This window comes from Blastocystis sp. subtype 4, assembly GCF_000743755.1.
Source record: "Blastocystis sp. subtype 4 strain WR1 chromosome Unknown seqid_0127, whole genome shotgun sequence".
Taxonomy (NCBI): Eukaryota; class Bigyra; order Opalinata; family Blastocystidae; genus Blastocystis; species Blastocystis sp. subtype 4.
In genome coordinates this window covers 14,424-29,175 of record NW_014569420.1, presented here as the reverse complement: position 1 = coordinate 29,175, position 14,752 = coordinate 14,424, and the positions used below count along the sequence as shown (strand labels likewise).

At 40.2% G+C, this 14,752-nt stretch overlaps 5 protein-coding genes across 5 annotated transcripts; 2 read left to right on the top strand and 3 right to left on the bottom strand.

Moving 5' to 3' along the window:
* Window positions 1-416: 416 nt before the first annotated feature.
* On the top strand, window positions 417-2,929 carry JH06_3063 (RAB-like protein; the record flags this gene model as incomplete). The annotated part of the gene is made up of 11 exons (XM_014671895.1): window positions 417-516; window positions 553-707; window positions 744-816; window positions 848-917; window positions 949-997; window positions 1,030-1,109; window positions 1,140-1,365; window positions 1,399-1,723; window positions 1,754-1,855; window positions 1,886-2,722; window positions 2,754-2,929. The coding sequence occupies 11 exons, from the start codon at window positions 417-419 to the stop codon at window positions 2,927-2,929; spliced, it is 2,193 nt and encodes a 730-aa protein (XP_014527381.1).
* Window positions 2,930-3,282: 353 nt separating this feature from the next.
* Window positions 3,283-5,773, top strand: JH06_3062 (hypothetical protein; the record flags this gene model as incomplete). The annotated part of the gene is made up of 12 exons (XM_014671894.1): window positions 3,283-3,361; window positions 3,393-3,474; window positions 3,504-3,547; window positions 3,579-3,736; window positions 3,767-3,869; window positions 3,900-3,977; window positions 4,007-4,301; window positions 4,333-4,446; window positions 4,477-4,559; window positions 4,677-4,858; window positions 4,889-5,156; window positions 5,187-5,773. 12 exons carry the CDS (start codon window positions 3,283-3,285, stop codon window positions 5,771-5,773), a joined length of 2,073 nt encoding a protein of 690 aa, XP_014527380.1.
* Window positions 5,774-7,143: 1,370 nt separating this feature from the next.
* JH06_3061 (hypothetical protein) lies at window positions 7,144-8,704 on the bottom strand (the record flags this gene model as incomplete). The annotated part of the gene is made up of 5 exons (XM_014671893.1): window positions 7,144-8,055; window positions 8,086-8,262; window positions 8,294-8,455; window positions 8,488-8,559; window positions 8,597-8,704. 5 exons carry the CDS (start codon window positions 8,702-8,704, stop codon window positions 7,144-7,146), a joined length of 1,431 nt encoding a protein of 476 aa, XP_014527379.1.
* Window positions 8,705-8,849: 145 nt separating this feature from the next.
* Window positions 8,850-12,890, bottom strand: JH06_3060 (rRNA methylase family; the record flags this gene model as incomplete). Its single annotated transcript, XM_014671892.1, is given in 5 exon segments — window positions 8,850-9,251; window positions 9,273-9,381; window positions 9,393-10,073; window positions 10,105-12,830; window positions 12,861-12,890. 5 exon segments carry the CDS (start codon window positions 12,888-12,890, stop codon window positions 8,850-8,852), a joined length of 3,948 nt encoding a protein of 1,315 aa, XP_014527378.1.
* A 504-nt stretch (window positions 12,891-13,394) lies between these two features.
* JH06_3058 (3-keto-steroid reductase) lies at window positions 13,395-14,449 on the bottom strand (the record flags this gene model as incomplete). Its single annotated transcript, XM_014671891.1, has 2 exons — window positions 13,395-14,247; window positions 14,277-14,449. 2 exons carry the CDS (start codon window positions 14,447-14,449, stop codon window positions 13,395-13,397), a joined length of 1,026 nt encoding a protein of 341 aa, XP_014527377.1.
* Between the last annotated feature and the right edge of the window lie 303 nt (window positions 14,450-14,752).

Below are 14,752 nucleotides of genomic sequence, written 5' to 3'. Positions count from 1 at the left end.
AAAAGGAATAATGTGAACGACAATCTATCCAGGGGGTTCAGATTTGATATGGCATGTGTTCAGCAAAGGACAAGGGACTCAATTTGTACCCCATCTATATAGGAATACGTTCAGTTCTCTCCTTGAATAATGGATATACATGGATCAATCCTTTGGATATCTAAATTACCATGAATCCGAGTTGACTCTGCACTGTTTTCCATTTCTCTGTTGATACGACACATCATCTCAAGAATGAAATGCGAATCTGTTTCACAAGCGTTCATAGAATGATTTAGTTAAAGAGCAACCGAATACCAGGAATGAGTATCCGACTGTTGTATGCTTCCAAAGCCATTTTTAGACTATATTCTACATAAATAAATAGATATACATCTTTTGGGATAGATGTCTTCGCCACTTTTCTTTAAGTTATCATGGGAAGCGATATAAGCAAACCCCTTGGAGATGACTTTATGAAAAAGCGAGGTGGATTCTTTGGATTTGGAAGTTCTCAGAAGATTGAGATGCACAACAGTAAGTCCTTTTCGGATTGTTGTTTTTATTGTGTAGTGAAGATTGTTTTTCGAGGAATGAAAGGAGTCGGGAAAACAAGTCTCTTTGATGTCTTTCAGGGAAAACCATGTCCAGAAAAATACGTTCCGTCACAAGAAATCAACACCACACACGTTTTCTGGACCAATCCAACAACGAAGGATCGAGTTAAGGTGAGATTGTTTAGGTTGAAGCCATAATTTATGTAGATTGAGATTTGGGATGTAATGGACAAGTCAAGTGAAGGTAAAAAGGATCAGGTATCAGTGGAGACCATTACTGGTGAGAGGTATTTGTTTTCGTAGACTTCTAGAAATGGCTAAGAAAGGCGGTGTTCAGAGTGGAAGTTATGTTTTCGGTAGCATTGAGGTGGAGATGGTTATGTACAGATGACATAAGTGGGGGAAACATTAGTATATATCAAGGTTGTCATGCTTGTATCTTTATTGTGGATCCTCGAAATGTTGATGGTTGGTGGGGAAGCTAATATTGTAGTTGGAGTCGATTGAATACTTCAAAACGAATATTGTAAATATTCCAACGCATATTCCAATTCTTGTTGTTGCCAACTTCAGGTTTGAATTCAAGTGAATACTTTAGTTTAGAGATGAACCGGATAAATGGAAGATCACTTCAGAGGAACTAAAATCATTAATTGAGCAGTGTAGTTCGATTTCCACTCTGGATTCTCCTCACTCGGAACCAAATCCATCTTGTTCGATTCCAGCAGATTCTCATTCGTTTGGCACCTTAGTGGGTGAGTTTTATCAGGGACATCGTCGTTTAATTCGATTGGTCGAGTCTTCCTTCCTTGAGAAATTCGGTTTGCATGTACAGTGTGAGTCTTGGTCATGATTATCATAGTCTATCTATCTCTTTCTAACTGAACCTTTCTTCATTCTTCGTCTCGCTCAACTACAGTCTCAGATCATTAGCACATTGCAATCACTTCATCAGTCTGATGTGGCATTGGCTGAATATGTGTCCGTAGGAATGATGATGGGATGTGATATCCAGACATCAACCTATGAAGCCTTCTTAGAAGCACGAAGAGAATATGAACGGCAGATGGAAGAAGAGAGACGGAAGGCAGAAGAGGAGGCAGCAGCAAAGGCAGCAGCAAAGGCGGCAAAGAAGGCGAACCGGACACGTGTTCAAGAACCAAAGACATACGATACCATGAAACCAAGTGATAGTACTTTCAGAGAATAAGAGATAGATCCGGGTCAAATCACGGTAGAATCTGATAGTGAGAATGTCATTGAAACTCCCAAGAGTGTGGAGAAGTTGGCTTCTGTGGAAGACTTTTATAATGATGAGAGTAAGTATTATCGGAATGAATGAATGATAGAAGCAGAAGCAGATTTGAAGAAAACTCTTCGACATTTGGAATTACAGAAATTGGTAATGGAAGATGCTTTGGAAACTCCTGTCACAGAATTATTGAGTGATGAGGAAATAACAGAGAAACGAAGTCGGGAAGGGAGTGTGTGTGTTAGGACGACACCTGAAATCCAAGAGTTGAAAGACAAGCAGTCTCCCTCAGTGGTAGTTGGGAACAGTCTACTTTCGCTGAGCAGTCGATCACTGGTCTCTGGAGAAGAAGATAGTGACAGTAACAGTGTGGTTTATAATAAGTCCCACAGTCGTTCTGTCACCCAAACCTCAGATCTCATGGTCTCGCCCTCGGAACCAGCTGGAGAACCACAAGAACTGGAAGAGCATCAAGAACAATCAGAACTGCTAGAACAGAAGGAATTTAAAGTGAGTCAAGAAGATGAAACTCCCGTGATTCCGATCGATTTCACAGAAGATTTCACAACGTTGTTTAGGAACAGATCGTCGAAGGATCTCTCTCTACCCGCCCAGGAACAAGATGGCGAGGGTATCATGAAGCCAGAGTTAGCAACAGAAGTAACAGAAGAGAAGAAGGGAGTGAGTATGAGTGCGCGACTTTTGGGCGTGTGGAACCGAAAAACAGAAGACGAAAAGAAGAAGGAGAAGAAGGAATCGAAGTTTAATAAGTTCCTACCCATGGGAAAGGGAAAGAAAGAAGGAATGGATCCTGAAGAATCTGTGACCAGTGGCCCAGAAATGAAAACTGAAAAGGAGGAAGTTGGAGGAGATGCTATTCCAGATGGAGAGGGTGCTGGAAACAGTAAGAAGACGAAATGGGAGATTGATCAGAGTGAGACTACTGTTTGAGGGTGATTGAGTAGGGGTAATGGCTCCAATGAAACGAATGTTTAATTCATTGAAACCGAGTGGGAATAAGACACATTCTGGCAATAAGGAGAAAGGAAATGAAGAACACGGAAAGAAGGAGAATGAAACGGCGCCGGCTGGAGAAGTGAAAAGAACAGAAGAGAAAGAAAGTGTACCTCAAGTTGAATAGCGAAGTACAGCTGTCATTTATACGTCTTCTTATGTTTTATATGTGATTGCTAGTGTTTTATTAAGACCCTTTGTTTGTTTTCAAATGTTTTTCAAACCGAACTCCATTCCCGCCAGAAGTGGCATGAGAAATCGGGGGTATTTTGACACAATAATCTCAAAATCAAAAAGGCTTCTCACTACTACAAGAGAAATGGCTGAGAAGAAAGACGAGCGGTTAGCAAAACTCTATTCCCTTATGGAGAATGGAGACTGGAGAGCTGATTGCGTTGGAATCGTTCAGATGAATACAGATAATGCAGGTGGAAGATACAGGTGATGACCGACTAGAATACAAACGAGAAACATATTGAGATGCATGATCCAGAGGACGAATCCGATATTTTACACTCAATTCCGATCAATCCATGTCTTAAGTATCAGGAGAGTGACAGTAAAGAAAGTTTGTGTTGTATCATGTACAGAATGTCTAATTCAGTGGACAGATGAAATTCATCGTGAATATGCTCTCAGTTTTCTTACCTCCGAATATCGTGATCTGGTTTTGTAAAGATTGGGAATGAAATTGATTTTAGTGCTCAAATCAGTGAATACTGCAATAGTCATATGGTATCCAATGGTAATCACCTTTCGAACTCTTAGTAAACTAGAATCTGCCTCGCTCCTTGCTTTTGATGAAGATGCTGGTGGTGATTCTCCACTGGAACTTCCCAGTGTATCAATGGCTACATTTCCAGCAATTGTGTCCATGATGTATAATGCCCAACCAAATCAATTCGTGCCTCTAGTAACAACTCTCATCCAAAACGTATATATTTGTTCAATTTATCATCATTAGGATGGAGAATACCTTCATACTCTTCTTTCATACGCTCAAGACTACATCGATATGGAAGACTTGTCTTCCGTTCATGACCTCGCAAAAGCTATCATGTCACTAAGTAGTATCAAATCAATGATTTTACGTGTAGTTCAGATAGGTTCTCGCAATTTCATCAATTGCGCTCTCAGTGATAAAAATTATCTTCTTGTATTTGGAGTGTTAGATTGTAGTACTGAATTTGTTGATCAATGATAGATTATGATGATACATACCAGACTATGCATGCTCATCATCGAGAGGTCTTTGAGAATCGAGTAACGTATCATAAAGTATTGGAATTCCAGAATACAGAGATATTACGACTTATTCATCTCACTTTCCGACTAATGTACATTCGTGTATGTGAATCTCTGCTTTGTTATGTAAAGGATGCAGTTCGTGTTGACATGACAGAGCTGTTTCAGGAGAGTTCTATCACAATCTTGATAAAAGAGAATCTCCGATTGATCCTACAATCAATCTGTTCTCCATCAGGATGTGTAAATGAGATGTTTGGATAGCTGAAGATTATTTAGTTGTAGTTTACAGATGTTGAATCCAGAGAATGATGATACTGAAGTGATTGGATTGGTATACGAATTGCTGTACACTGCTTGTTTGGATTCGGCTCCAGATTCCATTTCCACACTCTTCCAGTAATCCTAATTCGAAGATTTCAAATTCAGATCATTTTGTGGAATTGAATTAGGTGATGATATGAGTGATGTTGAAGGAGATGATTCGATTGTTTCGAGGATCCAGATAAAAGGTCCGACTATTTTAGACTCCATTTCACGAATACTAGCAGCAAATAGGCAATCTCCGAAATCGATCCAAAAACTGTCATTCCATTAAATAGACCTAATTTATAGTGTATTGATCATAGAACGCTTAGCAAAACTCAATACTGCTTATTGCAACAAATACTTCTTTGATCGTACCAATCCATTAGCATCTTCTTTGTTCTCACTTCTTCTTCGGCTAATGTTATATTCAGATGACTATGGAGTCCAACAGAGTGTTTTTCAAACCATTGGTACTCTGGTAGGACGAGATCCCTTGTTCGATGTACCTGTTGTGGTTTCTCTTTCATTGTAGCTGGATGATCGTGAGTTCATTCGACTCTTTTACACCAATTACGTTCATCAACTCACAGATGCTCTGATCAGTGATGTCGATCTCTCGACTCAAGCTGTCTCTAACCAGTCTCGTCCAAATGTGGATGGAATTCTTCTAACAATCGAATTACTCTCTGCTTTCATCAGTATTCATCAATCATTCATGCATTCCCTCCTTGAAGATGGGGTGATTCTCATGAATCTCGCTCGTCTTTTGGATCCTTCCCATCCTGCAGTTCTTCGGTGTGGTAGGAGTTTCATCGTGATGTGAGTGATAGCTGTGATTCGATTCTTAAACAGTGGAGTTTCGTTGAAAACAGAATGGTTTGCAGTGTTATTAGTGAGGAAAGGAATGATCAATGAAGTATACAAAATAGCTACGATTTCTGTACTCCAAAAGAACAATCTATTAGCGGTATCTCTCTTTCATTTTTTCAATACCATATATCTGAATAAGCAGATTGAGTTGTTGATAAACATTGCTGCCAATGTGAAAGGAACCGAAATCGCGTCATTTACTCCTTTTAACAAAATCCTGGAGTTTTCTGACAGTTTGTCAAAAACGGATTCAGTTCCAACATCATCTCCAACTCCTGTGTTAGATCAAGAGAAGGAACGAATGGACGAAGAAGCCTACTTCGATTCGGAAGAGGAGGAGAATGTAATGATTCCAACTATGGAACAGCGGTCCCTACCATCCTTTGGATCGAAAGAAGAAGAGGAAGAGATAGATAGCAGTGGTTCCTCTGTTGTATCGTTTTTCGGATCAGGATTGAGGACTTCAACACCTATTCAAATGAATTTGACTGTAAATCTGGGTCCTCCAGAAGGTGAATCTGAATCAAAACGTGTGAAAGTAGAATAATGAAGCTTTGTTAACAAACAAATGAATTCAGAACCACTTTGTAGCACTTCTGTTTCATACATTGAATGATCTCATTACAGAACCCACGTAATGATTGAATCAACTCACTATGTGCCATACAAACCATTTCTGCTGTTGGTTTTAGATCCTTCACAATAACCTAATAACCTCATTTCTTCCTCATATACCTACTCCTTGAATCAATTGGGCTTGTTTCAACTCTAACCAATATGCATCCTTCTCAGGAATAATCAAGTGTCCCAAACACACTCGTAACAGACTTGTCATCACATCACACACCACACTCATTCTCTAACATTTATGTCTCATTCATTCACATACTGGTTCTTTTGCTACTGTGGGCTTTGAACACTTCTTGTTCTTATTCAACAGTAATACTAACCACACCAATGTCTGCTTCACCAGCTGATTGATTTGGGGCAACATCACATTCATTTGACTCACTCCCAACTGCTGCTCAATCTTGTTCACATACTCATTCGCTTCATCTCGCAATCCCGTGGGAATTTCACCCTTCTCTCCAAGGACTCGAATACACACATCCATCACTCCATAGCTTGCTTGAAGAATTACGGGAATTGTCTCATTCTGACGGAGATCCGCATATGCATTCAACACTGAGTTTACACGCTCCTGCGATATCTTCTCTGCATTCCATGCCATTTGACGCGCTTCCATCAGGTAGCCACAGATTGCATGTTGATACTGTAGAAGACTCTCCGAATGACCAATCTTACCCATTTGTGTTCCGGAAATAGGCCAGAAACGTGCAAATTTGAAGTCAGCATTATCAATCATATCTTTCTACACATGATGCTCAGTCAATTGTCACACAGGCAAAGGTAACAACAAATCTTCAAAACAAGGTTGATTTAATACTTCAGGATCCTTCAATGAAACGGGAAGAGCCGCTAAAAAGTAATGAATTAGGAAAGCCGGAATTTCACGGGAATTTCGAATTCTTGACGCCAACTTCTCCATCGTAAACATATTCATATACGTGCTTTCTCTAATACAATCAAACTCCTTTTCATGAGCTTCTTTGATTCTAAATGATAATCACGGAAATTCTCCATTTCTTACGCATTATTTGCAAAACGAGTTAATTGTCGGTAATGTTGATTTGCTATCTTCAGAGAAGTCCATTCATCGACTACTGCTTCTAATGGATATGACAGAGAGAGAAGATGAACATCTCGAACACCCAAATCCTCTTGAAATCAGTAATTCCCAAAAACTGTACCAAATGTGTCAATTGCCTTTGTAGGCATCGCGAACAAGTAGTACTGAAGACATAACGCCAGCGTACTGCGATAATAGTGACTATTTATGGAATCCAGAACTCATTACTACGGTCGTTGTCTGAAGTTCTCCCTCAATAGAGCTAAGGCCTCCAGCTCATATCGGAAATTCAGAAGGTCGTTTCCATCAGTCACATGATCACGAAGAGTGCGTGCAAGCAGTAATGGAATTGCATCCAATGACAGGACCTCTTTGGTTTTTAGCGTTTCTGAATATTTAGGAACCATCAAAGTGTAGATTCGATACAGTTCACACAAAAATGTCTCATTAATTGGAATGCCCAAATCAAGACAGATTTCGATCACCGTCACTTTTCGTTGGATATTATCGAGTAGGTCCCCTCCTTTCACCACACAGAATGTGAGATCCAAAATTGTTATTGCGAATTGGCTAATCATCTTCACACTCTCCTCATCGTCCTTCACAACAGGTAACCAACGCTCCAAATCACAATAACAGCACATCTTGTGACCAAGGGACTTCACATACTCGATGATCGTCTGGGCCAACTTTGTCTTCTTCTCTCCACACTCTACCGCATGTGACGTTGCCTCCAGAATGAATAACCACTTTTCTCGGATATTCGCAGATTGACAGAAATTGTCCTGAAAATTGCGAATTCGATCAAGAGCTTCGTGTTGAGGAAGAACTATATATAATGTTGGTATTCCAGAAATACGCTCGAAAGCGGTGTTCTGATAGAATTCGATAGTATCCCATCCATCTTTCTCTCCACTCTTCAAATCTGCTTCAAGTAGTTCCAGAATATCGGATTCTCGATTTAGTGATTTCAAAATGGTACGTTGCAGAACACGATCATCAAGCAATCGTTTCGACACAATATAATTCGAAATTCGCTCTTCCATCTCTTTCTCTGCTTCTTCGAATTTGTTCTCACGAAGCAAAATTTGAATTAGCAGCCACTGGTAATTACGACCTTGTCGAGAGTTTATATCCACCTTTAGTTTATCGTTATCAGCTTAATCTACATTCTTCATAACATTTCGAATCATCATTTCGGCTAAAAGAATCACTTTTGCATATTTGACAGGATCTGCTGGATCTAGGTTGAAAAGTACATTAACACAGTTCCATGTAAGATATGAACGCACTTTATATAGTTTGAACATATCATTTGCCAGATCACGCATCTTATCATATTCCTTCTAGTTCTTATCCACGACTCACTCACATTACAAGACAGAAGTACGAAAAATACAACATTTCAGCAGTTGCTATGTTGTTCTTATCAATTGCGTGAACTCCTTCTAACAAATCTGCTGCCAATTTATAGTCACCCAAGTAGTGGATTGTGTCCATGATCTGATGCAGAATGTGCTCATCTGTTGGTTTCAACTTCTAGACTTTCATTAGTATCACCAATCTCGTACAATTTGTTCAAGCACTGCTTCTCGAGCTTTTGCTCGATTGCCAATGACCATAGCACAATATCCCTTCAACGACTATAATATCATTACAATATGTCAAACAGAAATGTACTTTGGCAATAGGAAAGCGATCCAATTCAGGAGAGTCGAGAATGGTAATTGCCTTCTTATACTTTCCCGATTCAATACAGTTATATGCACTTTGAATTAATTTTGACATGCACACGAGTATCTAGGAGAGAGAAGTTTTCTTTGACAAGTTTGTGCTATAGGGCGTTCAGGGAGTTTCAACCAAAACGAAAGCGCTTATCTCATCAATTTCTAGCCTCATGATTTCTATAAATCCATCAGTGATTTCTCTTCGGTCAATTAAAACGATTTGGACTCCAACAAACAAGAGAAATCGACGATTGCAAAGGATTCATCTGACGGGTATACTCCCATAACAGAATCGAACCACTTACATGTACATTCAACGACCGAATAATACCCAATTGTGGAATCTCAATACACAGATCAAGCATCTTTCTCTGAGTACCCTCCTTTTCACCTACCTGAATAATCTCTGCAGGAACTCCCTCTTTCTCATTTCCCAGAATCAAGACCATTTTCTCTGGGAACACAGCTTCTCGGAGATCGACTGATGACATTGTCTGTTCCAATCCAACTAGTGACCATCCATCACGTTTCAACTGTTGGAGATACTCAGGAAGATGCATTTCATCAACTTCCTTCATATTGATCCACTCATCTGCAGTCACACTAGTCTACCCATTATCACTATCAACCTCCCATACTGATTTGAATACTTGATCTCGACATACTTGTAACGAACGGACTACCAAAGTATCAACGGCAAATATTTCACTTGTACGAGCCAATCCACCTAAATTTGGTCTATGTTCAACACTTCCAGAATCTCATACAATTTATCAACATATGTAGCTACTACAATTACAGACTGTTTCCTTCGCTTTTCAACTTCATCTTTTCCCACTTCAGACCACGGAAGAATCTTCTTCTGGAAATCATAACTGATTACTTCAGGTTCTTCTAATTGTGTGCTAGAAGCATGAGAACATTGTTTAGGGTAGTCTTCACGATACCATTCTGACAACACATCTTCCATTGTCAATCGCATCTCCTCTAACAGCATTTCAGGGACATAATCATTCAAATTATTCTGACTGGAGTGAAGAAGACCAATTACACTTGCCTCAAGATGAGGATTGATCCGAGTAAGGATCATCTTCTGTTTTCGCCGCATTGCCAAAATCCTCTTGTTTTCTTCCAACATCCTAAAAACCCTCCGAATAGTGTCATCCTGGGTGAATTCAGGATATTTCTCCAGTAGATCAGCTAGAACGACTTGAGCTACAGTTCGATTGATTCCTTCGGGAGCTACTAGCCACGGGAGAGTGACTTGAATGAACAGTTTGAGAATCGTACGAAGTGTGTGTTCGGAGTCCAAATCAGATAAACGAGAGATGGCATAGTAACCAATAAGCAGAGCTGATGGAACACACTGAGACTGCTGATTAGGGTTCTGGAGGACAGGAAACAGTACAAGATCAAACATAGATCTAGATCTAACAGTTATAAACCTCACATAAATCATACACTTCACTCAATAGCATACCTACCAACTCTACATAGTGTCGAGTATCCTTCAAACATAACTCCCCAAATCGTTTGCCATACAAAATAATTAGATCTTCTGTCATACATATTGGAAGATGTTTTGACAGAACACATAGTGCTTGCCATCGGCGTAAACGATTACCATTTTCCTCACTATTTTGGACATGCTGCCCACTTCGGGTTGATTGCTCATCTTCCTTCAACAAATCACACATCAATGTGGATAAACAATTCTTGACTTTTTCTGTCATTGTAATTTCTGGGGGTATTTCTTCCAAAAGTTGAAGGACTATGATTCGAGCATAATGAGTCTTTGTCGAATCGACAGTACTTAGTTCATCCTTCTCTTCCTTCATTGTGATCAAAAACTTCACTATCGAAACATATCTTGGTAATAGATCAAAATCAGCCCGAATTGCGGCACAAAAGAATGACGAAAAAAGAGCCGCTTTCTGATATGAGGATGGTAGATCTTTGCAAATCCGATTCAATAATATGATATGAGAAGGAAATCCAAACAAGCAAGGATTCAAAACTCCCGCCATAAAAATTGGGACTATTTCTGGAGTAAGTCTAAATGATTCGTATACGGTAAGAAGTGTCTGGAGGAATCGATCGATAGCCGGATTCATTTCAACTCGCTTCAGTCTGCTCAACACAGTAAATACACTCTTTTCGTTCTCTCGTTCTCCAGATATAAGCTCAGCCTCCATCATCTCGATCAGTTGGGTTGAATCATTACTTTCACTCTCTCTTCGCTCCAGCAAGTACCAAACACATCGCATGCCATCACTTCGTTGTGCCCTTGACATCGTGGCAAGTCGGTGGAGGATCTGGAAGAGTTGAGCAGGTTCAGGCAGCAGTGAAGCATCTGCCAAACATAATGCATGAAGAGCAAAGAGGAGACGAGAAGACTCAGTTGAGTCCAAGTCCTGACGAATCGAATTGACGAATGAATGAAAATTGAGCGAAGAAGCGAAATATACCTCGATTGTGGCCTCATGGAATGTAACTCGCTCGTAGAGTGACTGAACTTCCTTCTGGAGAAGTGTCTCATCAATACAATGTTGACAGAAATCAGAGGGAATTGTGTCAAAAAGAGGCAGAATGGCTCGAATCTCATGAAGGAGCTGATACGCAGTAGTAGGATTCTGTTTCTGAAAGGACTCACACACTCGGATGAGGTGCTGTTTCCCCTCTGTAGGATGTACACACTCCTCCACACACAAAACAAGAGCAGTTACTCGCAATGAAGCGGATGCATCTGGAAACTCGTCTTCATTCATCCCAACTGTAACCAGAAGTGACTGGATTTGACTCCTTTTCTCTAATATGAGGTTCCACGGGAATCCGAGGAAAATGGAACAAACAGCAGAGAGAGAGGAGTCATCAACTGAATTGAGACATATGGTGAGCAGAACACGTGCTAACTTCAGTTGAAGTGATTTACGACTGATTTTAGTGGTAATACAGATCAACAGCGAATGGATTAATCCAGCGATCTGATCACAAGTCACCTTCAACGGAGTTCGTCGACTTTCCATCACAAACTGGACACATTCTTGTGTCACACACTCATTTCCTGTTCCCACCGCATTGATAGAATCGTGGAAATCCCGAGGAGCACGTGGTAATGCAGATACATCGAAACAACCCAGAATAAACTGGATTGCAAGGGGGTTCGTGATCGAATCACGCAGAACAGACAGCAAAGCCAAAAAGAGTTCAATAGTTTGAATACCTTGATAATGAAGAAAGTAGTTTGTTATCAAATATCCTATTCCATACCGATCTCCCTTGAAAAACATTGAGTCATTCAAGTTTGGAAGGAGGGTTTGGACCAAGAACTGTGGTGATAAACTAAACATTGTGATTTGCTTAGTTTTCGGATTTGTTCTGACTTCTAACAACATGGAAACAACAAAGAGCCGAACCTGAGGATTACTGTGTTTGATTCCACGTGTATAGAGAATTTCCATCCATTCTTCAGTTAATTGCGGGAATTGAATTTTCGACTCTGTCTGGGATGCAATATAATGTTGAAGTGGCTCAATTCGACTCCACACCGATTTCAGCAGATGGACAGGAAACTCATCAAAGGTCTCATAGATCGATATAAAGGTATTCCAAATATCCTCATTAATATGAAATTCATTCTGAAAGGCTTCATTCTCATGTACATTCTGAATCACATTTCGTAGAGCTGCTACACCAAACTTCCGTACTCCTTGATTATCACTGAGTAATGATCGATAAATGCAAGCTCGAGCTAATTCGAAAGAAGTATATTGGGGAATGTTGGCATAGAAGCAACGCAGCATGAGTGCAGTCGTCATACAGGACTCTTCTGTTCCCATATCAAATACACCTTGCATCAGTTTCTCCACTTCAGCCACAGATTGTGAATTGCGTGCCTCTGTCACAAGTAAGACAAATATCTCGGAAACAAGTGTCTGAAGTGGGCAAATACTAGGATAATCTTTTAAACGGAGAAAGAACTGTTTACAAGCAATGTACTTCTTAGACGGCTCTTCGTACCATTGAGAATAACAGAATGACACATTTCTCAAGAGAGGAAGAGTTGGAGAATCCGCTGCTGAGGAGATGAACAACTCACTTGCTTCGTTCATGAACTCTTGAAGAAGATTTGGAGAGAACTGACAACAAATAGATACATATTGCGAAAGAAGAGTCGTCTCTTGAACCTAGAACTCAGAAACTTATTCCAGTCTTACGGTCAATATAAACTCCAAGAATGAATGCATATAAACTTGTCCAAGAGAAGGAAACTGCTGAGAACGAAGAGACACATGATGGGAACAAAAGAGAAACTATAGATAATGTTTGGGTAATAGTCATACATTGATGAGGGTCTGATTCCCATTGATGGTCCCAATCTCACCTAGAAGTTGGATAAGTTGCTCTTCAGATACTAAAAATATCAGCGACATGAATCACAAAATACTATCATTTTCTGGACAGGATCTGATGAAGTCGTTTATCAGAAGAATTAAGACGTCACGACCCACTCCAGGTTTGTCAATTGTGTGCACGAAATCCAGAAATCGAAAATCCATGCTTCTCGAACATGCATCTGACTTCAATCCATGTTGGATTCTCCAACAAACAGTTCATAGTACATGTTAGCCTACACTGCTTCTTCTGCATGGGCTCACTGTATTCATATCACTAAAATGTTTAATATCTTCGGTTACTCCCTCCGTAAGAATATCATATCGCTGTAGTCGCTTATATAGATCATATAACCACTATTGATCAAGACCCTTCCATTCACCTACTGTTAATGCTCTGCGACTCTCTCCAATCTCCACGTCCTTCACATATCGACATCTCTGAAGTCCAAACAATCGTCTTCTCATCATATACATATGATTCGGGTCTAAGTACTTGTATTGATTCCGATGTGTTCCCAACAGCAGTAGGGTTCGTGCTCCACTTGAAGCGTAGATCTGAACTGTTGGAATGAAAAAGCCAATCAGATACAATAGCCAAGTCCATCGCTGGAGATTCCGAGGCGACGTACCTGTTATAATCAGACCAGGACTTCCTTCAAAGCTCTGTACACCAGTATGTAAGAGATATTCATTCAGAGCAGGTTGAATAAGATGTACGAAATACTTATGTGCGTAGAAGGACTCTTCATCACGGATATGCTGGGGATCATCAAAACTGAATCCAGCAGCGCTACAAGTCGAAGAACCAGTCCATACTATGCGGCCAGGGAGATCAGCTTCTTTGAGCAGACCTTTTAGTTCCATTGCTAGAATGAACGGACTTAACACTTGTTGGCAAAAATCCTGACTGAATCCCAAATCGGTACTTCCGGAACTGGCCACAGAAACGAAGTTGGGTCCATCTTCATACACACGGCCTGTAGTACAGAGATATGCTAAACGGAACTTCAAAAAGGCTTCTCTGAGAACATCCCAGTTCATGTGATCGATGCGGATCGTACTGCTGTTTAAGTACAAAACATCCAGACTTTCATAATTCTGGACAATTCGCTTCGCTGCATACAGTACATTCATGGGATTGGACATATCGATAGCTACAATAGAAACGCTCGCATAAGAACGGATTTTAGTTAATTTGGATTTCATCCTACAATAAAAATCCATCTCAGATCCTACGTTAATCCACGTCCAACTTCTTTCACTCCCAAAATTACATGGTAGTTCTTCTTCACGAGTTTTTTGCACAGACTATATCCAATAGCATTATCAGCCTCAACGACCAGAGCCGTTCGTCTCTCTCGATTGTAAAACATCAGATTGTCCTCAATATAGCGGTTCACCCAATCCATAAACCTTGTGAACGGCTACTTCATCACCAATCCCTTCCACATTTACCTTGGTCATCGGTGAATACTTCGAAATCATGCTTGTAATCGAAACGAATGTGCGTGAAGTCCAGATATGAGTCATGAACCAAACGAGGATATTAAGAAACAAGGTCGTGAAGAAGTTCCTTGTACGTTTGAAGAACTTCAGCATAGCGTTTACAAATACTCGGATACGTTTATTCTGAGTATCGAATATTGGTGATCCCACTTTATCCTTTTTTATAGAAATGAATAGGGTTCCCTTTAGATGCGCCGATAGCTCAG